We start from the raw sequence: 25651 nt of genomic DNA, 5'->3' as shown, positions 1-25651 counted from the left end.
AATTATCTGAATGAAGACAAATTAATTTGGATCTGAGAGCCCAACATGCTGCTGAAATGCCCTTTTCCCACACACTTCCTGTTCTACAAATAGAATGTGTTTCCTCAGAACAAAATACTAGATAATAATACTACATGGGAACCTTTAGCTTTTCAATGAAAATAAAATAGAATCACATAATGCTCTAGTTAACAGACAAAAATGTACCAGTTTCTTCATACACCTCCAAAAAAGCAAGCAGAAACCGTAAGGACATCCCCCAAATGTCTCATAAAATGCAAAGTGAAATATTTTTTAGCGTCCAAAAAAAAAACCGTATTGTTTAAAACACAGAAGAGGAAGAAGATATAGGCAGAAAATTTTTGAGAGAGACACAGAAGGGAAAAAAAAAATGAAACGGCACATTTTTCCGTTAGAGTCTCCCCCCGCCCCGAGGATGAAATTAATCTTTAGGGGACTCAAAACCAGGGTGCTACTAATTCACATTATTTCTAAAAATCAGGCTTCCAAAGAGCCACCTTTCTTTTTTCCCCTTAAAAACAGTTTTTCAAAGAACACCATCATCACGGGAAAATCACTTCCTCGTTTTTGGAAATAAGAGCCTGTCCCGGAGGGAACGCTGGTGGGGACGATTGTAGGACATTATAAATGCACATCCCACTTATAAATCTTTAATCATTTCGCCATCCACTGTGTTTACAGAAAACCCACTATGTGTATTCAACATTGTTAGCAAATGAGAAATACTTTTAAAAACAGTCTCCAGGCGGCAGTGAGCGTTAGCGTGGGGGAGACCAGGACAGGCACTGGCTTTTATTTTGAGGAAGCTGCACTGTTTCCAGGCAGAAGGAATTGCCCGCACACACTGGAAAATGAAGTGAATAAAAAAGGAAGCCCCGCAAAAATCTGGTAGGCACCAATCCTGAATCGTCCAACTTCCTTCTCCGTCAATAGCCACTCGGCGGGTTTTAGCTTGTTTGTTCGTAACAATACATAATCTCCTATACCTTACGGTCGGAGAGAAAAATTAAGATTCTGCTCTCAACACTAGGGACAATATTTTTTAAAGAACTCTTGGGGAAGGTTTGGGAGGGAGCATTAGGTGTATAAATTCAGTGACAGTATGGCAATAATCAAAAGTAAAATTGTAGGGGCGCCTGGGTGGCTCAGTCGGTTGGGCGTCCGACTTCGGCTCAGGTCATGATCTCACCGTCCGTGAGTTCGAGCCCCGCGTCGGGCTCTGTGCTGACAGCTCAGAGCCTGGAGCCTGCTTCGGATTCTGTGTCTCCCTCTTTCTCTGCCCCTCCCCCTGCTCACACTCTCTCTCGCTCTTAAAAATAAACATAAACAGGGGCGCCTGGGTGGCGCAGTCGGTTAAGCGTCCGACTTCAGCCGGGTCACGATCTCGCGGTCTGTGAGTTCGAGCCCCGCGTCAGGCTCTGGGCTGATGGCTCAGAGCCTGGAGCCTGTTTCCGATTCTGTGTCTCCCTCTCTCTCTGCCCCTCCCCCGTTCATGCTCTGTCTCTCTCTGTCCCAAAAATAAATAAATATTAAAAAAAAAAAAAATAAAAAAATAAACATAAACAATTTTTTACAAAAAGTAAAATTGTAATAATAAAAACAAGATGTACGGTAAGGAGGCAGACGTCCAAAGTTAAACGACATGAATGCTACACTCAGGACCCCCATTTTCCAGATAATCTAGGGCTCCATTCCCACGAGTGAATTAGGAGATGAAGTCAATGACCAGATTCAGAACTGAAGCCTAGGGCTCTGGCAGCGTGACCTCCAGGAGCTAGTCTTCAACCACCACCAGGATTCAAATCTCACCTGGGGCGGGGGCGCAGAGCTGAGCGGAGTCCAAGCATGGCCCCTCTTCCCAGCCTTGTTTCCTCAACTGCAATCTGGGGAAAGCGGCTCCTTCACAGGGTTGTGGGAAGCCTGGAACAGGTAAAACACTGCCCGTTTCTGTAGGTAGGCATCCCATCAATGGGAGCTATTATCCAATAGAGAACTTTTCTTCTTGTAAATGACATAAAAGCTTTCAAGATGAGTTCTGGATAGAAACCAGCAAAACAGCAAGGGCTCTACACAGAAATCCCTGAGACTGCTCTGTGTTTACCAAATGAGACATGACAGAGTTTGGGGAAATGCATAACACTATACAGACAGTGCACTATAACCAGTTGTCTGTAAGGAAACAACACCAGGCTTCCTTCCAGAATAAAAACCGAAGAATGGTCCTCAGAAAGGAGAGCATATAGGACACTGGGCCAAGAAAAGGCTTTTTCAAGCCATGTTTATTAGGCTTTACAATCCCATCAGTGTTTTTAAACATCTTTCAACTGTGGGAGAATGACTAACAGGCTCTTCCATTCCAGCTGGTTCAGAAAGCGGGATCCCCTAAAACGATGGTTTTCAAACTTTTTTTTAGTAGCGGAGATCTTAGACCTCCCCAAGATCTCCCCAAGGAGTAAAAAGCTGCTGTGGTTGGAACACAGGAGAAGGGAGACCCACCACCCACAAACTCCCTACAAAGTTATTCCTAAACCCTAGCACCAAATCCCCAGAGTCCGTTAGAAAGGCAGACCCGCCGAATGAGAAGCTCCTTTTTAAAACAAGATCCTTGTGTGAGTACGTACTGGCCCAAAATCCTTTTTTTTTTTTTTAAATGACTATTTATTTTTGAGAGGGGGTGGGCAGAGAGAGAGACATAGAATCCGAAACAGGCTCCAGGCTCTGAGCTGTCAGCACAGAGCCCAACGCGGGGCTCGAACCCACGAACTGTGAGATCATGACCTGAGCTGAAGTCAGACACTTAGCCGACTGAGCCACCTAGGCGCCCCCAAAACCCTCTTGAACCTCATTTGGTCTCAATCTTGAATTCCCTCCATGTCCTTCCTCACCACAAGAGTAAAAATACATAACTGAACAAATTAACACCGAGTAGACAAGAAATTTTTGGAAATAAAACCAGATAAAGTGAAGGAAAGTTGAGCGACCAAGGTCTAGGGAGACGAAAAGCCTAGCATTCCGGAGGGAAACTCTGTTCCAATCCCACCCTATAGTACTTGGCAACTAACGAAACTCAACTGTACAAAGTCCCACGGCTCTCTCAAGACAGAGCAAAAACCTAACCCAGAGCCCAGCACCTCCAGAACAGTCGCTGTAAAGCCAAAGGTATAGCTTCAAGTTCCAGCTAAACCACGTATTAGCCTGACAGGCCTCGAAACCATGGAGCTTCTTAAAATCTCAATTCTATACCTACGAAATGAGGGGTTGTCAGACTACCTAAAAAAGTGCTTAGGATCAAATACACAAATACCCAGGAATGATCCTGCGTAAATCTGTTTGAAGAAATGGGAGGATCTGCAGAAGTAATAAGGAAAGACTATGTTCCCTACGTATATATTCCACGTGTAAAAAAACAACACACACACAATTTCTATGGAACTACTCAGGAAAAAAATTAAGAAGTTGAGATGGGGCCACCTGAGTGGCTCAGCTGGTTAACCCTCTGGCTCAGGTAACGATCTTACGGTTTCTGAGTTTTGAGGCCCTCGTAGGGCTCTGTGCTGACAATCCGGAGCCTGCCTCTGGGATTCTCTGCCTCTGTCTCTCTCTGTCTCTCTCTGTCTCTCTCTCTCTGCCCCTCCCATCCCCTGCTCTCTCGCTCTCCCTAAATAAATAATTACAAAAAAGTTGAGATGAAGCTCAACCATCTCCTGACAAAATTCAATTTAAGGCCATGTCACCAAATATTAAATTTACCCGTCTTCAGTCTGTGAGAAAAATCCTAAGTATCCTTCCTGGGGGGACAAGTCCAGGTCTGGCTAGACTGCAATTTACTCCTGGACCTTGATGGGGCTCTGGTCTGCATGATCAGGGAAAGCACTTCAGACATCCATAAATCCGGCCTGAATATGATGATAGGATTTTTCCCACAGAGCAAACGTAGCTGTTTGTGACCACGTGTAAAATCCCCAAGAACAAGGAACCAGCCCATCACGCAAAATGCTCAGACGTTACCTCAAAGCATACTAAAAGAGTAACAAGCCAACATTAGGGGGACCCAACTGGCTCAGTCAGTAGAGCGTGCGACTCTGGATCTCGGGGCTGTGAGTTCAAACCGCATGTTGGGCCTAGAGCTTACTTAAAAAATAATGATTAAGTTTTTTTAAGAAGTAAAGAAAATAAAAAGTCAACGTTAGAAGGCAGTTGTGAAGTCGGAAACGTCACTTACTCAAGAAGGGTCACAGCCCAGTGGCTTGGTCAGGGACTGGGGGCAGAGCAACTAGCTAATTCACATCGGGTTGGGAGGAGACCGAAAGCTATTTAAGGCTCTTCCTCTCCCTCCTCCCTCTCCCCCGCTCCTCCTCCTCCCCCTCCCCCTCCTCTAAGGAGGCCACCACCTAACAAAGTGGCAACCATCTCAAGGCCACCACGAGGTGATAGATAGCTGGCCACAACTTCTGATAAAACCGTGCTCCCTGAGCACAGACCAGACAAAAGGGGAGGCCCTAAATTTCCTCGCCGGGAACAGCCGCTGGCATTTTCCACCTTGCCTGCCGCTGGCGCGCGCCTGACTCCAAAAGATTTAACAAAAAGAGTTATAGCCCCCAACTTCCTGGAGTCTAATTAAACTTGGCTTCCACTTCTGAAAAATCCTCCAGTTTTTATTTTGTTTTGTAGCCCCACTAATGCTTTTAAATGAGAGATGCTGTGAAAAGGGGGGGTGGGGGGGAGAGGAAATTCTCCGCAGCTGCGTGTGAGCATTCTGCCAAGGGAGGCACAGGAAGAAATCTCCCGTGTTCAAAATTTCCAGCCGGGAGATTGACAAAACAGCAGGGGAGAATGGATGGACGGGAGGAAGACGTGTGCGTGTGAAAGATTCTGCCAAAAGTTCCCTTTTTTTTGTTGTTAAGTCCCCGGGGGCCCCTGGAGGCCCGTCATGCTTCAGCGACCCGGGCTCCCTCCCACTTTACCCCCATTCTAAAGCCACCGATCTTTCGGATGTAAGGCAGAACCACGTCTTAGCAGCCCCTTTCTTTTACCCCCAATTCCCCAGGCCTCCCCCACCCCACCCCCCAAAACAACAACGGGATCACGGAAAGGAGCTTAACAGGGAGGCAGCAACCATTTCCGTGGGACGAAATGAAGTCCTGGAGTAAAGCTGTTCTCCTAAGAAGGAAAACGGCAATCGTCTGGGCGAGTGAACTTTTTAGTTTCTATTAGCGGCAGCAGGAGAACCCCTGTCAACGGTAAAAGCCCAAAGATGAGCTCTTGGGTTGTGCCGTGAAAGCGCTTGAAGCGGGACGATCTAGTTCTGTCCTTGCGAAAAGCTAATTCGGGTCACACGGGCCGCCGCAGAGGGTTCGGAGGTTTGGTTTTAAATTTCTGTATCGAGTGATGTGTGCAGGCCTTCCAGAGCAAGGAGGAGGTGGTGGCTGCTGTCCCTTATCACAATCTCCAGGAAGCAGAGAGGCAGTGAGGAGCAAAGGTCTCGTCACCGACCACCATGCACCCGCCCCGTGGAGGGGCGAGCCGTCCACACTGCGGGCGTGCCCACTGCAGCCAGAGTATGAACGACTGATCCCCCGCCTCTGGAATTCAGCGGGGAAGACCTCAGAGGTTCTGACCCGGCAGCACGGTGGGAGTGTGTGTGTCCGTGTGCTGAAGCCTCAGATGAATGGCCCCCAAGTAACACAACAACACCCTCAGGAACACAGGTGAAATACACGGGCCCCTGGGGATCTGCGTGTACACCGCCCGGTAACCTCCCACCCCATCTAGATGAATGTACGGTGACAAAGAGCTGTCAGACGAACGGCCAGGAGGCCCCATAGAGTCCTCTGTAATGAAACCAAGGTGAAATCCTCTTCCGGCATCACCCGGACTCGTGAAGGCAGAAAAGCTGGTGAAATCTCCTCCCACGGTGTCTGACAACACGGGCTGAAACCAGTCGACCAGAAAACACTAGAACCAGCACAGTCCATTCCCAGGGTATTGAGAGTCCGTCTGCATTTTACCATCATTTGAAACCCGATGCTGAGCACAACGTCCTACCTGGACTATTCCACAAGGGACGCCCTTCCAGAGGTTCCAGAGGCCGTTCACAGCCAGCTGGTTAGGACTCAGGCGCTCCTCTCCATCCCCAGCCCTCTGCTTCCCCTCAAGCCCCTTTCTGAGCCACCTACCTTTGTGGGAAAAGCTAAGGCCCTCAGGCTTTCTTTATTTGTTTATTTTGATGGGTGGAGGACACTGAGGTCAGGAGAATGACAGTCCAGGACACTCAGGCTCTCTCTGGACACATTTTTTATGTTCAGAGCGGTGAGCTCACCATCTCTCCCCACAGCCAGAGAACTACTTAACTAATAGTTTGCCAAGGGCAAGTTGCAACATGTCAACGTTAGTCCAAGCCCTCTGTCACGGTGGCCGGACGAGCGACCCTGATGCGCGTGCAGGTGGAAGGCAACACCTACCTATGCATGGGGGGCGCATATACTAAAACACCTACTCCTGGGGCGCCTGGGTGGCTCAGTCGGTGAAGTATCCGACTTTGGCTCGGGTCACGATCTCGCGGCTCATGAGTTTAGGCCCCACGTCGGACTCTGTGCCGACAGCTCGGAGCCTGGAGCCTGCTTCGGATTCTGTGTCTCCCTCTCTCTCTGCCCCTTCCTCGTTCTCTCTCTCTGTGTCAGAGATAAACAAGCAAAACAATTTTTTCTTAATTAAATAAAACACCTACTCTTTGCTCAGGGAGGCACGTGCATCCCATTTCACAGCGGGGAACACTGAAGCTGACCTGAGGACGAGGCCCCAGTGATCTAGGGCACTCGGCCAGCAAGTGTCAGGGTGGACATTCGGTGGTCCATCGACGCCCTGATTTACAGGAGTGACTTTTCTAGGAGGCAGGCCACAGAGGTCCTTAGGGGTCACAAGGTGACATTCATTTGAATCAACGAACGAACGAACGTGTGCACACACACACACACACACAAAATCACTGGGATATGTATTCCACAATACTGTTGAAAACAGTGAGAACAGCAATACTTTCAAACAAACTAAAACAAGAACACATTGTTGCCTCAGGATGACTCAATAAAAGCGGAAGGGGCTTTGATCAAAGACTCCGTAAACTCAAAATATACAACAGGCACCCCAGCCAGGAGAGGAACGGGGCTGGGCAAATGACGTTTCCCCAAGTGCAACCGAGCACTGCTACGGGGAGACAATGACCATGAAAACTGCTGCTTCCTTATGAGGCCCCACAGATCAGCCTCTCCCGGGAGGGAGCGGATGCAGAGCTCACTCTTGGCCACTTCCCTTTTCGCTGCTACTGTTCCAGGGTGTGTGTGTGATGGCAGCCTGGCCGGGGGTGTTGAGAAGAAGGTTAAAACTCTGGACCGATGTTTGTATTTGTTCCCTATTGAAGTTCTAAGTAAGAGTTCAACTCTTATCATTCTAAGTAAGAGTTCAATTATACCCGCCCATCCTCTCCCCTCAGAAGACCTCTTTAAAAGGGAGGCCATACAAGCACCCCCACCCCCCACCAAACTCTGCTTTATCAGCACAAATACCACATGGGGACTCATCAGCCCCACGTACTCTTGGGCTCCAGATAATTCATAGGGTCAAACGTGGAGGCGTAAAGGAATTACGAAGAGCCTATGTGACAGTGAGCGGAGACATAAAGCTGATCAGTCCTGACCTTTAATTTGCAGCCCCTGAGCCTCATGCCACCCTTTTTATGAATATGGGAGAGCACTTTGGGACATTTCCAGCTGGGAGAAAGGAAGCACCATTACTCATCACTGTTGGCGGAGATCCCTGACAAGCTCTGCTTTTAAAACCTATACAGACCGGCCACCACCACTGCCTTCCAGCCTCGATGAGGCAGGACTTTTGGGAAGACCCCTGAGTTGAGAGAAAGAGGCTGGAAGTAACTCAAAGGCATTTGGGACAATGCCACACTATCCTGTGAAAGATCACGTATGCAATTCCCAAACACAGGCTCGCCAGCCCAAAAGGGACTGGACATACTGCCATGGCCACCCAGGTCCCTGCAGAAAGGGGTCGGCATCCGCTGAGGGACCCTGGGGAACACCCCCTGATTGGCTGGAAAGTGACCTAACCAGTGCATCTTTCTGCAGCCAAGAAGTAGCAGTAACTTCTGTATCCATCGGAGAAATTGAGGGCAATTCCCAAAGGATTAGCACTTGGCAAAACAAATCCCAGAGAGCAGAATCTAGAATGTTCCTGCACAGATATCTGAAGTCCCAGCTGACAATCCCATACCTATCTGGGCTGGGAGAATAATCAAGGCTTTAAAATTCAATTACAATCATGGCACTCTAAATAATGGACTCCAAACCAAGGAATACAAACCCAAGTTTGGGGTGGGGATCTAAAGGGACAAGAACTCTGTGCCCCCACCTTGTCCCAAAGAAGGTCAGTCCCGCAGCACAGACTGGGGCAGTGGCTGTTAAAGATAAGGGCTGGGCTGGACCCTGCCAACATTGCAAGGGCAACCAACTGGTCCTGTCCCTTAGTCTTGTGCTTTTAAAGGGCAACCAATGTGCCAACTATTTTAAAGCTCCAACACACTAATTCTGTAAACAATAATGGCTACAGCCTGCACACTGCACACTGGAATGGATTCCTCAACTTGGCCTCATCGCTTATGCAGCTGATGAAACAAACATTGACAGCTTTTTTGCATTTGTAAAGGCCCCACAGCAGCTGTGGTGATCCCACCATAGAGCAATGAATTAAGCCTGAAACCCAGCTGGGTCTGAACAGAAGCCTTTTCTGCACAATACAGCAAGACTATCATTGTTAACCTAGGCGTTATTGGGAAATATTCTGCATTACATTATAGGGCAGTTCTAACTCAATTCTTAAAATTAGCTCTAATAGGCAATTTTGGTAGGAGGGATGTTGCATTTTGCTTTGGAAATGGCACCAGTATGGTGTATAGGTTATAGGTGCACCACACAAAGGCAGCTGGGCAGAGAGAACACAGTTTTCCAGTTAAACAATGCAAAGTTTAAAACAGTAACTCCTTCTTAGATATTCAGACACAAACGTACACACTCCCTCACACCTACCTTCTGAATTGAGGTAGGTATCTAACCTTGCCAATTCTTGGTTGTTTGGCCCCTACGGAGAAAATTTCAAACACAGCTGTCTGTCAGGGCTCCCAATTGGGTAAGCCGAATCCATGACCTGAGCACAAGAGTCAATCTGGGACAGGGAGCTGTAGCAAAAACACTGTGTGAAAAACCAGGATTAATATCATGAGTAAGGAATGTTTTTGACACTGAACTTAAGCACTAACTGACAGATAAGATTCCAAATGCTGACAGACAAGCTGGTCTTCAGCTTTCCTCGAGGACAGGCACAGATATCCACACCAAGATGCTCACTCACTCTCCACTTTCCCAGAGGCTCTGGAACACCCCAGGCCACGTGACTTTTTCAGACCCTTCCCCCGCCTTTCCACCTCTCTTCTATTGCCTCACAATTTCTTTGAAGGCTTAAAAATAAGAGTTGGGAGGGGCGCCTGGGTGGCTCAGTTTGACTCTTGATGTCCACTCGGGTCATGATCTCACGGTTCATGGGATCGAGCCCTATGTCCGGCTCTGCACAGACACCGAGGAGCCTGCTTGGGATTCCTTCCCTCTCTCTTTCTCTCTCTCTCTCAAAATAAATAAATAAACTTTTTTAAAAAATAAGCATTGGGGAAAAATAAATCTGGTACAAATCAAAAACCACAAAAAAAAAACATGGCACCATCCCTCTTCCTTAAAACAACTCCCCTTTCTTTTTTTTTTTTTTTAACATTTATTTTTAAGAGACAGAGCACAAGCAGGGGAGGGACCGAGAGAGAAGGAGACACAGAGTCTTAAACAGGCTCCAAGCTCTGTGCTGGCAGGCTGACAGCCCGTTCATGGGACTCGAACCCACGAACCGCGAGATCATGACCTGAACCAACGCTTAACCAACTGAGCCACCCAGGTGTCCCACCACTCCCATTTCTTAAAGGAGTTCATTATGAAGAGCCTCGGAAGCATTTTTGGTGCAGGCAAAGCAGGCTTGGAAGGACCAAGAAAATCGGGGAGAGTTTCTAGGTAGATAGTGGTTCTAGTCCCCGAGATGTTTTGCCAAAAAATGTTAACCTAAGGAACCACGAGAAAGCCTAAAGTGAAGATAAGGCAGAGCAACAATTCTGAGTCCTTCCTCATGCTCCCAGAAAGGAGCCAGGGTTTTACTCCACCCCTCCCAAAACTGTGCGGACCTGAAAGACCCACAGCCACGGCCAAAATCACCTGAGCACCCACAAAAAGTAAAATTCCAAGTCCCACTGTTTTTTCACGCCTAAGCCGGCAGAGCGTGTATATTTCTAAAACTTGTGAGAATGGTGTTTACAGACTGCAAAGGGACCACTTTGGCCCCCCTACATACACAGGGAAGGGGCTGGCAATCAGGCAGTGAGAGAAAGGAGAACCCCAGGCCCCCAAAGGCAAGGCAAGAGCCCCAAAAGGGGAGAGCCCAGTATAGCACCCAGCTGAACAGAGCTGACGTGGCTCAGGGGCACAAGCGAAAGAGAAATCGCCTAGCGGGTTAAAGAGCAGCAAATAAATGTAGCGGCAAGTGGGTTTCATGTGCAAGGTTTTCTAACCTGAAGTGTTCCAAGAGAAATGCAAACGTCGCCCGCAACAAGAAGCTGGGCCCAAATGTTCGCAGCAGCATTATTCCCAATAACCCAAAAGGGGGAAACAACCCAAATGCCCACTGGTGGATGAACGGATGGACGGACGGGCAGACGGATGGGCAGACGGACGGATCAGCAAACTGCGATAGGCCCACACAATGAAATAGTATTTGGTCACAAAAAGGAACGGAATATGATCCATGCTCCAACAGGAATGAACCTTGAAAATGTTATGCGAAGTGAAAAAAAGCCAGTCACCAAAGGCCACATGTTGTATGATTCCATTTAGATGAAATGTCCAGAACAGGCAAATCCAGAGAGACAGATCAGTAGTTGTGAGAGCCCAGGGAAACTGGGAAGAGATGGGATGGCTGTTCAAGCGGGGGATGGAGGCTCTTGTGGGGGTGATGAAAATGTTCTAAAACTGACCGTGGTGATGCCTGCACAACTCTGAATATACTAAAAACCAGTGAATTGGGGGGGGGGGGGCGGGGATCACAGTCACATCCAAAATCACTCAGGGAAGAGACTGAGATGCCGAAGATGCCTTTCGTCTTGAACTCACACTGAAACGCCAAAAGAAAAATAGTTGACGAACTGCCAAACAAGCTGGAATAAGTTGGAGATGTGAGAGAGTTTTATAAAAAGAAAGGCTAAAACGGGCCGACACTTTGCTAAAGATACAGCAGCAAAGGACAGCACCGTATGCCAAGAATGTATATATAACGCTGCAGTTAAACTTGAAAGTGCAACAAGGGGTAACCTGAATCTCCCAAAAAATAAAAACTGCAACTTTAGGCTCCCTATTCCCCCCTGGAGCTCTCCTGCAGGCTTTAATTAAGAGCATGGGAGTCTTCCATTTAAATATATTTACTCAATGTCCCTGCCAACTCAGACAGGTCCTTCCAACGAGTTTGGTTGAAGCCGTCTTTGGATTCAAACGCTGGGTAGGAAGCGGAGAGGAAGGGCCTCCAAAAGTAAATTAGATATTATTTATCAGCTTTAGAAATCTTTCAACACCGGCAGGGAGGATTATTTGCTGTTGATGGTAGGGGAAAAAAAAAAAAAAAAAGGCAACCACAAAGTACCATCCAAGGCCTTCCCTGGCTCGTATATAATGCCTGTCCAGAGGAACAAGCACTTATGCCTGGGCCAGGTGGTTCTGTTCTTTATGGAGATGACCTCCCGTGTACAAATAGAGTAAAAAGGACTCCTCTTACAATAGGTACCATTAAGGTCTTCATTTGTATTAAACAACTGTAAGCAAACAATGTTCGGCTGTAAAAGCTTTTGCAAGTCAAAGATAATAGCCTTTCTTGGTAAACTGACTGTTCTTTATAATCATCCTTATTTATACTCCCAAGAGGCTTTGCCTACTGCTCCAATAAATTCTGGAAAGAAATAACATGACAACTTCAGCAAGTCTTGTGGAAGAAGGGAAGGAAAAAAGGCTGGTAGGTAGAAAATGTGTTTCATTTTGGGCTCTGTCAGTGCTGGGGGAGCGATCACATCACTTAATTAGAGCAGCGGGCAGAATTAGAAGAGAGAAATGAATACCACTTTCTGGCTGCAGATATTTCCAAGTCAGATCCATGTTCCTTGCCTCCCAGTGCTTTCTAGCTTACCAGGGCCAAAAGAGAACCTATTTTAATAGCATCGTTAGAGTTCTGATTTATCACAAGTACAAAAGGCTGTGTTTCTCATCTAGACAAGAACGTGGTGTAACACGAAGCTTTGCAAGTTCCTATCTGTAGCAGGAGTTTCTGCAGGGCTAATTGATGGGTGTTTAGACTGAGCTGGGGGAGAACAGGCCAGTACATTGAAGCAAGCATTCCCCAACCTCTTCCATCAGGAGACTTGGCCCATGGTTCAGCTATGCCCAGAGCCCAGACTCTGGAACAATCAGGCAAGCCAAATGTGTTCCTTATTTAAAGGAGGTTTCCTTTCACTCTGTCAGCCACCTTTCAGATTCCAGCTAAGTTTAAACCACAATGGTTTGGAATCCTAACAGTAGTTTTGAGGATTACCATACAGAACGGGTATTTGAAAACATTTTTAAAGACACAGGACACTGAATCATGCACTAACATCTACCGATCGCTTCCCCCAAAGAAGTTCATTATTATTAAATCCAGACCCTCCCTGGCCCCCTGCGCTGTGGAAAAAAGTGATGAACTGCAGTGGCATTTAGACAGAAACCCGATCTCTGCCACTCAAGGATGTTACCACCACTGGGGATCACTTTCATGCATCTTTAAAATTCTTGCAGATTAAGAGTTCTGTCAGGGTGTCAATACCAATATTACTTAACAAAACTCGCCTTTAATTAAAGTTTTGGCTCAACTTTTCAAAGCGAACACAAAAAGCTACTCAGCCCTAACTCACACTGCCTGGCTCAGGACGACAAATGGTCAGGGCCCGTTTTAATATGGTTGTCGCTTTTTGCATTTGGAGAGTGAACTTTAGTCAGATCAAAGGGAAAATTATTTGCTCCCAGGATGACTGCTCATTACGGCCTTAAATCCTTTTTGGAACGGGGCGTGGTACAGAGAAGTAAATAGGGAAAATAAACACGTCTCAAAAAAGGGCAACTAACCACAAGTCCCAGCCGAAAGGCCGCAGAGCCGGTAGGAAGGCCTGCAATGTTCAACAAAACCAGGCTAAAATAACCAGGCTCAGTAAGCCGGTGTCCCTTGCCCCCAAGCTAGCCCCTCCAGTCCGGTTCCTAAATAAAGACTCTGCCGAAGGCCCCCCCAAACACTGCAGGCTTTTCAAACTGTTGAGAAACCAAGGCCACTGTTCACTCGGCATCAAAGGCAGTTGGCCTTTGCGACTCAGAATCTTCGATGTGAAAAGGAGTCACGTGGCGAGCGCAGGGGACCAAGGTTTGTGGTGTGGTCGCAGACCCAGCGCCGGCAAGACAACACGCCCACAAAAGCCTTCAAGGCCCGAGAAAACCGTGGGCTCCAATTCGACTGGGACTCCAGGCCACGGCTGCTTATGCAAAGCCTTCCGTTCCCGTTGGCTCTTTCATCCTCCAACATCGAGACATCATGACCAGCCCGAAAATAGAACGCATGGAGCTCTAACGCTCTGGGCGGCCTAAGGGTGGAACAGGGCACCATTTGGGTAAAACCAATAAACGTGAAAAGTTCTACCACATCTCTAAAGGGACGTCTTGACTAGAAAATTAAAAAGGGAGGAAAAGAGGTTTATCCAAAAGTACTCTTTTAGACACCAAAAAAGCAATGCTGCTTCTTAGCACTGTGACGCCACCTCGTCCTCATATGCGTGGGGGGTGGGTGCGGTATCCATCACCTGAATGATCAAGAAGTGTGTCCAGTGTAGAGATCAGGTTGCATTTTTCCTCAAGTTAGGAAGAAAAAGCATGTCCTGGTAAGAAAGAAAAGTGCTGAGCACCTTGTATGATTTTCATAACCCAGAAACACTCTGTTCCCTCTTCAACCTTGAGCCTGGAGAATGACAGCCACAAAGACCTGTGCGATTTACAAGAATGACACAGCCTAGATAACAGTCTGTAATAACCGTTTGTAAGCCCTTCCCAGGTTAACACTGGATTCTGCCTCCCCCAAAATGACCTTGAGATTAAAGGTGCAATTCTCCCCCCATGACAGATGAAGAAACGGCGACTGGGATGACTTGTCCAAGGCCACCTGCTCTTTTCCCAGTGTTTTGCATCCCGCCGTCAATTAAAGTACAAATTTCCCAAGGGCAAGACGATGACCTTTTTTCTAACACCTAACACCGTGCCAGAGCATGGCGAGCAACCCGAATGCTATCAGCTCTATTTAAATGGAAGGTCTCTGCCAAGCCAGAGTCCAATGGGACCTTTGTAACCATGCAAAGCCCACCTCACAAACAAGGCTTAAATTACACGCGAAAACAATGACATTCCAGGGCGTCTTAAAGCGTGTCATGTCCTCGCAAACAAGCATTTCATAAATAGGAAATACGGTCTCCGTACCAGTATACAGACTCTCTTCACCCTTCAAGACTGTGGTCGGTCGTTCTAATACCACACTGTGTTCTTCAAGCAATTTTGTTTTACAAAGTGATTTCACGTTATCTTATCTCATTTAGTTCTAAAGCCCTGAGAGAGGACAAGGAAAGAAAATAGAAACTTAAATAAAACCCAACTGACATCTTTACTACTCCTTACAAGGGCCCGTATTGGTTTTTAAAAGCCAACAAACAAACAAACCCGCTGGCCTCACATGCACTACCTATGGGACTGTAAATTAGTACAGCTTTTCTCCAAGAAAACAATGTGGTAACAGGGCTCCCCGTGTAAACATGGGCACTTCAGAATCAGGTCTTCCACTTTGAGGAATTTGGAGTTAAGTGAAAAAACATACAGGTAAAGCATACTGCCTGCATACATGATTTTGCACAAGAGTTCCCAAACCGAAAAGGCCATCAAGAACAGGCAGGTGGAGTAAACCGTGGTAGAGATCAACCGAGTGCCTTGCAGCCATGAAAAATAACGGTGTTGGGGCGCCTGGGTGGCTCAGTCGATTAAGCGTCCGACTTTGGTTCAAGTCATGATTTGGCGGCTCATGAGTTCGAGCCCCGCCTGGGGCTCTGTGCTGACAGCTCAGAGCCTGGAGCCTGCTTCCGATTCTGTCTCTCCCCCTCTGTGTGCCCCTCCCCCACTCACACTGTCTCTTTCTCTCTCTCTCTCTCAAAAATAAACATTAAGTTTTTTAATAAAATAAAGCAACAATACATATAATGGTGTATAAATGTATTCTGATCATCAAGATATAAATGCAAAAAGCACGTAACATCCCTTAGGAGCATGAGACTACATGTGTAAAACTATATATACATATACATATATATGAATGAATGTCTAGCGTGCAATTGCAATGGTTTTTAACATTTGTAATCATCTGATTTGAAGGATTTCTGATAGAACAAAGAAAGTCGTTTGCACAATGCTTACATGTGGATGGTCTTTTCCCATGAAAATCAATCAGTTCTTGAAGTTACCATGGACAACTGAGAATCCACGTGTAAAGAAGGACCTCTTAAAAACTTGTCCAAAAACACTAACACACAGCCTTCTGTTCTATCAGGGGCTGGATTTCACGCCCTGGCTGTGTCACTGATGAAACGTGTAACCTCAGTCAAGTTGCTTAACAGCACTAGACACCCCAGGCTTTCTCAGCCCGGAGATTCTCCTTAGTTGAGTTTTTCTTTTGCTGCCAGATCCATACCAATTCCCTCCCGCAACCAGGTGGCAACTGACATACTCCAAAAGCTTCAACTCAACAAATACTTCCTCGGCCGCCTGCTGACAGAAAATTCAGCCCCTCCCTCTTGGGGGGTTAATAGGGTAAGAGACAGGTAAACACGGATTCCAGCGCCTGGAGATAGGTGTAAGGAGTCCGAGAGAAAGGGCTTAGCCCTGCCTGACTGGAGAACAGAGTAGCAGGCCTCAAAAGGGCGGGGTGGGCTCCTCAGGCAACCCGTTGGGAGAAACCAGGATATGCAAAGGCAAAGAGGCTGGGTTCCCAATTGGGGGGCAGGATAGGCCCAGGGTAGAGCAAGAAGGGATTCTTACGCTGTGCTGAGGACACACTTAGTTTAGACTTGATCCTGAAAGCCACAGGGAGCCAAGGAAGGATCATGATCAGATATTCAATTTCAAGGATTATTGTTCCAAGGTCCAGTTTAAACATCTGTGGTGCTCTTTGCACGCAGACTCAGTGCCACTCTAAACTCAACCGTCAATCCGTGCCTCTCAATCTGTGTTTGGGAGTCAAGTGCCGGATACAGAAGAGTTTCAACAACAGACAGAGAGGGTGGGGGTAGAAAGACATTACATCAAAACGGGCTTCAGAATATCTGCTGCTACTCATTTGGTTTATTAAGAAGCAAAGTATAGAATTCACTTGATTCATTTATTTCTGAGTCAGCTATGAAGGCTGCCGGCAGGCCCGATGCTTCAGGTTGGTGATTTCCAACTGTGTAATACCTTGAGCACTTGTGCGGGCGTATGCAATTTACAAAGTGCTTTCACATCAAAAATCTCACTGGCTCTCCCAGCCCCAAGCCCGTTAAGGTGCACGGAACAAGTTTTCCAGATGAGGAAGCAGCTCAGTGAGGTTATGTGGCTTGCCCGGGGTCACACACAGCCGGTGTATTATAGGACCCAACCCTGAACTCGGCCCTTATCCTCAATCTTGTCCATTACCATGTAGAGGTACCCTGTATCTTCACAACAAGCCTGTCCAAATCCGAGGCATTGCATTACCGAAGCCCATGCACTAGTAACAAGGCGGATACACAAAGCACAAAACTCTCCAAGTCTTAATAACGTCTGTATCCAACTGCTGCTTAACAGAACAAGCATTCATTCCGTAGTCCGCTTTCTGCAAACCTATGGAAGGAATAAATGCAAGAAACACATGCTCAGTTGTAATCCTTTCTCATTTCCTCCTGGCACCTGTTTCTGCCCCCACAGGCACCAAACACTTTAACAGCTGGCAGAAATGAGAACCAAGAGATAACCATTGTAGATCAAGCCCTAACCAAAACTGTGGTTAGGAAATAATAGAGAAAAGAACCACCCAGATTTTTAAAAAGAGCAATAAAACAGGGCACCGAAAGGTCTCCCACGCTCTCCTGGATCCTTCAGGCATAGCAAACCAGAGGGTCTCCTGATGGAAAACAGACACCCACACGACCCACCCCCCTCTCACTGCATCCCCCACCCACCCAAAATGATATTGCTGGGAAAGGGCTCCTGGTTCGACTGGAGAAAAGGGGGTGTGTGAGGGAAGAGCTGCATTGGGAGTACTGAAGGGGCAAAACTGTGGCGATTTTGTTAAACCTTCTAGGATTCCTGGTAACTGAACACTGCTGGTGATGACATTTCAATGCTCACTGGCCTTCCTCTTCATGGGTGGTGGAGCCTGACAGACTCACAAAATTAGAACTTAAAATCCAATTTAGGCCTCTCAGGCAGCACCAGCTCTCAAAAACAGCTCTCAAGAACTTCAACCAGTAGGGTTCCCTCTTTCGAACACCCTCGTACATCCTATGAATATGTGAATAATTATGTATAATATCCCCATTACTCAAGCTGCCTCATTAACATATCTGGGCAGCCTTTGTTTACCAGGATGGCCCAGACCTCAGTAAGGACTGAGGGCAAATGATTTCCCCCAGTGTCCCATGGTCCCCCTAAAGCAGCAAAGTCAGGAGCAAGAATGGAAGTGCAAAAAAAAGAGTATGCAGCCGATTTGTCACAGCCCCTGTGAAGAAAGTTCTCGGAGCCTGGAGAGCTAATGGCGGCCGGCGGGCCCTCAGGTGCAACCCGGAGGGCAGGTGGGGGCACTTACAAAAATACAGAGCTCACGCCAGCCAGTCCCCAAGGGGTACTGGGATCTCGGAGCTCTTTCAGAAGCGAACTCACGGAGACAGCCAGCTGGGGATAAGGGGGTAGCTCCACCAACTGGTGTTTAAAAAAACAACAAACACAAACACGCACTTGAGACGGAGGCACTCCTTCTGTTCCAGGAGGCTGACAAACTACCTCAACTTCCCCAACTTCCTTCGGCAAAACACCTCTCCAAAGCCCGCTGAGAGTCCCTATTGTGGCTCCCCTCCCCACCCCCACCCTTTTTGGGGCTACACTGGTCATTCACTTTACTTCTATTTCATCTGGACTAAAACGTGGGCAAGAGGTCTAGCCTTTAACTATCTGGCCAGTGCCTGTTAGCCTTGGTTTTTCTCTTCTGTAAAATGGACTCAACAGCCTCTGTTTCTGGTGTGAACTCACCATGGAAACAAACGTAGGTGGTTATTTCAGAACTGCCTGGGCCTTCTCTTCACGAGGCTTTCAGGAGAAGTGGGTGTTGTGCGGCCCATCTAGAGTGTTCTCTATGATCCAAGCTCTTCTGGCACATTTCTTCAAACTTCAAAGAGAACCCCAGGAGAAATGGGCAGCCTTCTCGCAAGAGTAGCAAAAAAAAAAATCTGTTGCAAAACAGTGTGGAAGTGGAAAGAAACCCAGACAGACACCCAAGAGGCCCAGGAGGTAGTCCAACTGCTCCGCAGGCGGGACCTAGACCTCACCCTCTGGAACAAAACCTCCATCTGTAAAGCACGGCCCCTCTCCTGTCCCCAGACATCCTAAGAGAACAAGAGAGAACGCACTGCAAGCAAGAACAGGGACAGGGAGTACTGGAAGCCGGCAGCCTTACCTGACCAGGAGCGAAGGGGGATCTGGCCAGCGCTGTCACTTTCTATAAGGTTCGGCTCTGCTTTCAGTGACTTTATTCTGGATCAGCAACGAACTGAAAAACCCCTTATTTAAAAAAGTGTGCGGCTGCCAGAAAGCAGAGTGTTAACTGAAGCCCCGGGAAAGGTCAAAACCTTAAAAAATCTCACTCAGACTGCCTACCTCCCGGCACGAAAGAAGCTTGCAGGGATGAATGAGGCAAGTATGGAAAAGGCCCCCTACCATCCAGGGAAGGACACAACCCTTTAATCCTAAAAGTAATACAACTTAACTTTCAGTAGAGCCACTCGAAACTGGGCCACACTTCACCTACCTGGCCGCAACTGGCTGGGGAGTCTAGTTTAATACCTGGGGATTAAGGGCAAACACAACGGAAGCACTCTAATCAGGGGTGACAGGGACCAAAAAGCTCAAGTACGGTCTGTTGGTCCGGAAACCTGAAAATCCACACCTATTTTAACACTTTAACGTAAACACCTAAATGTACTTTTAGCAACAGATTTGTTGAGAATTCCAGTGTTCCGTGTTATGCTTTGTTTGTTTGTTGGGAAGAGAGTCTGGGCATAAATGAAGTTTGGTTCTTAAAAGGGAATCACTTGCAAAAGCAATGAATCTGTAACAGATTTTCCCCGAGTCTTTTAAACGGCGGGCCCACATCTCATTAAACAGCCTGATTTTTTTTTTTTTTTAAGGAATTCACTTTTATCGAATGTTCCCAAAACAGTCAACTTAAAAGTTTTCATAAAAATCCACTCTCCAAAAAAAAAAAAAAGAAAAAAGAAAAAAGAAACCAATTTTCTTTCCACACTTGTTCAAAGGTTTACATAATATTTAACTGTAATTGCAAGAATAAGTCTAACTGGAATAACCAGATTTGGAAACAACTGACACTTGGCAAGCCTTCTACGAGTCGGAGCCAAAGTGGACAGAGGCACATACACCCAGGGCTACCCACCGGCCAGGAGCTTTGTGCTGGGGTATCACAGCCGACAGATTAAGTAGGCTGGATAGGTAGAACGTGAGAGTGGTTATGTAATCCAGGGGGAGACTTAGAGGAGGACCCCGAACAGCAGGATAAGAACAATGCAACTTGGGCACCCGGCTGGCTCCAACCATGGACTCTTGACCTCTGGGCTCGTGAGTTCGAGTCTCATGTTGGGTGTAGAGATTATTTAAAAACAAACTCTTAAAAAAAAAAAAAAAAGAAGAAGAATGCAACTAAATTTTTAACCATTCAGAATGCAGGAGCCTGGGTCCTAAGAACGTCATGATCGAAGGTAAACCTTAAAAATACTCCAGCTTGGCCTTTACCACGCGTTTCAATGTGCTGCTAGGCTTCGTATGACATGTCTGTGTCGTCCTTGAGAGGAGGAAAAGGAGAAAACAGCTCCATTTTGAACGTTAACAGACACCAGTTACATATCCCAACAAAAGATTTTCTCTTTCTAAAGGACAAGAGTTTAAATAACCTTTGGAGCAGGGGATATATTAAGATTAACACTGGAGTTATTTCCAAGGCACTTGGAAGGGAACCAATAGCCCCCAGCTCAGCACCAGGAACTGGTTATGACCTACCAGGAGAAAAGAAACAGCCATTATACCATCTGAATACCAATTAACTCCAGTTAGCTATTTGGGCCAATGACAACAGAAGACACACAAGGCAAACACCCATTGACAGTAAAGTAATAATGATGCGGGTTAACAGTAACTCAAATTGGGTTATTTGGGGACATTATTTCTTCTTCTTTTTACATTTTCATGACACACTTTTTGGACTCTTCACTTGACAGTCTTTCTTCCATAATCTCTCCCCCTCCAGTAATAGCTACCAAAGGGCCCCTGCCCTACCCTTATGTGACAAAGAATAAAGTTTTCCACTACTAGAAAGAGGCAGAAAGCAAGCCACATACACAGCCCAGGAAAGGAAAAACATAGCAATTGAATGACACGTATTTGGTTTTTTCCCCCTCACAACTGTAAAATAACCCAATGGGTGTAAAGGGGGGGGGGCCTCATATACCCTTCCACTACATTTTGGTGTGCTTCTACTTTTTTCTTTAGCATTTTATGAAATTGTAATTATAGCAAATCCTGCTTTTTGAACCTTGTAACATGAACTTTTCCCAGTCTTGTTTAATTATGCTGCACTTTTACATCAGAAAATTAGATACTTAAAACCCTTACAGCCTGGTGCTACAAATTCCGCTTGAGCTGTCCTAGGAATCAAACCAGTAATTTGTTTTTGTGCTCAGTGCATGCGTCATAGAATTTTTTATTCACGTGACAGGGATTTTTATTTCAAACGCATACCTGCTATAAAGCATCAAAGACCCAATGGTTTTGAAGCCTGGATATCATATCCGTTATTTTCCCTAGGAATAACCCCACCAGCAGAGTGAAGGAAATGGTAGAAAACATCCATAGAGCAAGACAGCAACTGTTTTTATTGTCCAAGTGGAATGGCGCTTTGAAAGGCAACTGTTTTCAGTTATTTAAGGTATTGGGGGGGGGGGGTCGTGCCCGGCACAATTAAGACAGGATTACCTTACAATTTACGAGTTTCTCAAGGATGCCATTTAATATGAAATACAACAATCATTTCTCCCAAGGCCTGCCATCGACAATCCCACCCCCAAACTCTGCCTTGCTAAGGCAATAAACTAAAATGGCAACGCCGCACGCATCTAAGGCTTTTGAGACCAATTGTAAGAAAAGTGCTGCCTTCCACCAGCTTGATAACACCACCTTACACAGAAAGAGCACACTGTTTTACATCTTTCACGCACATTATCTCTCACACACGTGAGCCTCTCAGATAAAGTGCGGGGCAAAAGCAGGTCAGGTGTTACCATTTCCATTTTACAGAACAGTAAATACAAACACACTCAGATTCCAAGTCTCTCGTTCCACCGTTCAAAAGTACTAAGCACAGAGTACCCGGGGACTTCACTCTCCAGTGCTCTTCTAAGAATACTTATAAATGACAAATCTTACCTCGCCCGGGCCCCCAAAAAGATACAGCACAGAGCTGGCACAGCAGAGGAGGAGCGCCACCCCCTCCACGGTATTACAAGGCTTCCAGAAAGAGCAACAGTTGCTGCTGAACAGCATCACCCAGAAAGGCATCCCGTCCCATCCCCCAAAGGCACCCCAAACATGACTTCAAGTGACAAGGTGGCCAAATCCACAACACAGTCCTTCTTACAGAGCAAGGCTTTTCCCTGAATAAAGTTTCCTTGCTTTTTCAAAAGCGTTGCTGAGCGATCACAACGACCACCGCAGTAATGCCACACCATCAGCAGACCTAGAAACAGAAGAAGCGAAAAACATTTCTGCAGAAAGGAGGCGTCTCCTCCCTGCTCCCCACCCCCTAAATGGAACCCGAGCGAGGTCGGCAGCACTCGTCGGGGGCCTAAAGGCTCCCAGCGGCTCACCTGCAGGGAAGCGCAGCATTTCGGGGCGGAAGGCGGAGGCCGATCGCATCCTCCTCCTCCTCCTCCTCCTCCTCTTCCTCCTCCCACGCCGCAGCCCTGCTCCGCGGCCGCCCCCGCCTCCGCCCGTTCCCTCCTCCCCCGACCGCCCCGCCGCGTGGAACCTCCCGCCCGACTTTTGACGTCACGGAGGAGGAGGAGAAGGTTCCACCCGGGCCCGTCCCTTTGTGACGTCACAATGACAACAGAACGCGGCCGGGAGCGTCCGGGAACCCGGAGCGACGGAGGAGGGGGGGTGGAAGGAGGAGGGGGAGGCCGGCGCGAGGCGGGGGGAGAACCGGGGGGCGGGGAGGGGGCGCGGTGACGTCTCGTCGGCTTAACCTGTTGCTCTCGAGACTGCGCTGGAGCCGGCGGGCAGGGCCGCGGGGAGCCGGCCGGGCCGCCGCCGCCATGCTCGGCCGTGCGCGCGGCGGGGGGCGCCCGCTGCAGCTGTGCGCCGCACCGCCCCCACCCCGGCACGCCCCCGCCCCCTCCCCTCCCTTCCCCGGGGCCCAGCAGGCCGCGCCGCCCCCGCGCCCCACCCACCCGCCCGGCGGCCCGCCCGCGCCGAGCCCGGAGCCGGAGCCCCAGCAGCCGGGAGCCGGAGCCCGGAGCCAGGAGCCCGCAGCCCGCCCCCTACAGGCCGCGCGCGCGCGCCCGCCCGGCCCCGGCCCCGGCCCCGGCCCCGGCCCCGGCCCCGGCCCCGGCCCCGGCCCAGCCCGCCTCGACCCCCGCGCGCCCTCCCCTCTGCTGCCGGCTCGAGCACGTCGGGAACACGGGCTCCGCTCCCCTGGCGTCAACTCGTGCTCTGCCTCCCGCGGCCGCCGCCAGCCACCGGCTTGCGGCCGGACGCCCGCACTCGACACAATCCACTGACCGCCAGCAACAAAAAATCCCACCCCTCACAGCTCTCCAACTTAGCGAGGTCTGGGATGGGGTCCGGGGGAAGGGTGGGGGCGGCGGAGGCGGTTCTTGTCCAAGTTCTACCCCATTTGCTTTGTGGCTGCACCCGGATCGGACGTGCCCCGGGAAGGCGTCCACGCTCCAAGGCAAGGTTGTCTCCATGCAGTTTCTACAGCCCGAGTTTAAACTAGTCCTTTGCATTCTACCCAGCCCTCTGCAATGCGGATGTATTTTAAATCTTAAATTCTTTAGGGAACAGCTTTTTAAGTTGGGCTTGATTATTTAACATTGCATTTCTTTCATAGTTGAAGTTTACGTGCCTAGATTAGAATCAGCCCTGTAGAAGAGGCATTCAGCTTTTTCATTAAATGTATTTTTTTTTTTTACAAAAACCAGTGCCCGAAGGTCATCTCCCATTACACACATCACACTGCTCAAAAAGGCAAAATATTAACACCAATCTGTCGACTCGACTCAAATAAAACTTTCTCATAACGTTGCATTATTCCAAATGTATGTTCATTTGGGCTTTTTTTTTTTTAATGGATTCTTTGATTTAAAGCATGCAGCTAATCACCGATCACTCGAGTGCATATTTGGTTAATCCTCCGTCCCCTTCTACCCTCCCTCCCCCCAAACTTAAAAAAAAAAAAAAAGCCATACACAAAACAAAAACACTCCCCATGCCAATCAAAACGTAGCTGTACTATGCACAAAACAAATTTAACTATTCCAAACCATTTAAATCTCTGAATAATCACCCAATTTCAGAAGCCCAGTTAACAGGGAGAATTTATTTGTAGTCACTTACACATGCATTCACATACCTACTTAAAAACATTAGCTATATTGTATGTCTTTCCCCCCTAAAACTGGAAACCATGAATTTTTAAACAAAACCAGTCCCATTATTAAAGTCAATCCCAACAAATGCATTCGCTGTAACATGATTCCCAACTGGTTTACGTTGCGAACCAAAGAAGCCAAAACGACCACATACATTAAATTTGATGTGCCAGTGCAAGGAACAAGATCGCCATAATCGGACCCTCGGTTGCAACTTAAAGGGCTTCCAACACACACGCGTTCCACGATTTTCCAAATAACATTAATAATAACAACACAAGATCATTTGCATGCAAAGTGCAATATGGGGCCAAATCCGCCCGAGAATGCAGTTTAGTTACATTACCGCAGCCCCCACCCCCCCCTCCAAGCTACACCAAAATCCCTTGCCTTTCATCTAAAACTAGATTATGGTTGTGTCATTCGAGGTCAATTTATTCACTTGAGGTATCGCTACACCAATCTGTTTTTTCATCCAAACTAGGCAGACACGACTTTGCCTGAAAAGCCCTCTTTCAGAAAAGAAAGAAACAGCCTTATCGGACGCTGTGTTTAAAACCCTTCAGCTGCAGAATTATCTATAAACTTGACATTCAGAGCCATTGCTTAAAACTGCAAGTCAAAGGATGTGTTGTTAAGAGCACTTACGTATTTCTTCTGAATGATATTCCTCTTGGGTCTTTCCTTGCTCATTCTGAGATCCAAATGCTGATTGCAAAAGGGGACAATTGCTTCATGAATTTAAAGCCGTCAGAAATTTGCAAAAAAATATCCTGGTGGTTTTTATTGTTGTTGGTGGTGGTTGATCTTGTAATCCGACTTTTCTTCCTCTTCCCCCAAAGCCCGATTCGCCTTGAAATAAATCCGAAATTGGGAAGGAAAAAAAAAAAAAAAAGAGCCAAAGACGAACGAAGCAAACAAAAAAAAATTCACTTTAGTAAAACACTCATAATGGAAAATTTCCCCCGAAACACACACACACAAAAAAAACCGACGCCCTTCACTCCCCCCCTTTTTCCTCCAAAAACTACATCAGCGAAACGTGAAGGTCCTTAGTGTCTGATCTGTAGTTACATCTTGGAAAAGAAAAGGGAAAGATAAATAAAAAATGTTGGAAGTCACGTTTGTGCTGCAGCAGCAGTGCGAGCAGAAGAGTCAACTCCAGCGGCGGCGGCGGCGGCGGCAGCACCACAGCGAGGGCTCGCCGAGTCTCTTTTTTCCAAGCCCCCTAACCAATGAGAGAGAGGCTATCCAGCCCAACTTTAAATGGACTCTGCTTTTATACAAGTTAGGGCTCCTCGGGTAATTCCCCGACGGACGCTAGCCGAAAACTCACACAGCTGAGCCACCAGGCGCCCGCCTACTCCGGCGCCGACCGACCCTGGCCCAGTCCAAAGGACCCCGACAGCCCCGTCGACTAGACACCCGAGAACCTTC

At 47.7% G+C, this 25651-nt stretch overlaps 1 protein-coding gene across 2 annotated transcripts in view; it reads right to left on the bottom strand.

Moving 5' to 3' along the window:
- JARID2 (jumonji and AT-rich interaction domain containing 2) overlaps window positions 1-25401 on the bottom strand; it is a 273915-nt gene extending 248514 nt beyond the window's left edge. For both annotated transcript variants that reach the window (XM_047101536.1, XM_047101538.1), the window contains exon 1: window positions 24863-25401. In XM_047101536.1, coding sequence (XP_046957492.1) covers window positions 24863-24907 — 45 coding nt within the window. In that variant the 5' untranslated portion in view covers window positions 24908-25401. The remainder of the gene's footprint in view (window positions 1-24862) is intronic.
- Window positions 25402-25651: the final 250 nt, after the last annotated feature.

This window comes from Lynx rufus, unplaced genomic scaffold (assembly GCF_022079265.1).
Source record: "Lynx rufus isolate CCGP_SWC_20201006 ecotype Redwood Valley unplaced genomic scaffold, mLynRuf1.p SCAF_6, whole genome shotgun sequence".
NCBI classification, from domain to species: domain Eukaryota; kingdom Metazoa; phylum Chordata; class Mammalia; order Carnivora; family Felidae; genus Lynx; species Lynx rufus.
The sequence above is the reverse complement of the archived record's forward strand: the minus strand, read 5'-3'. Positions and strand labels throughout refer to the sequence as shown.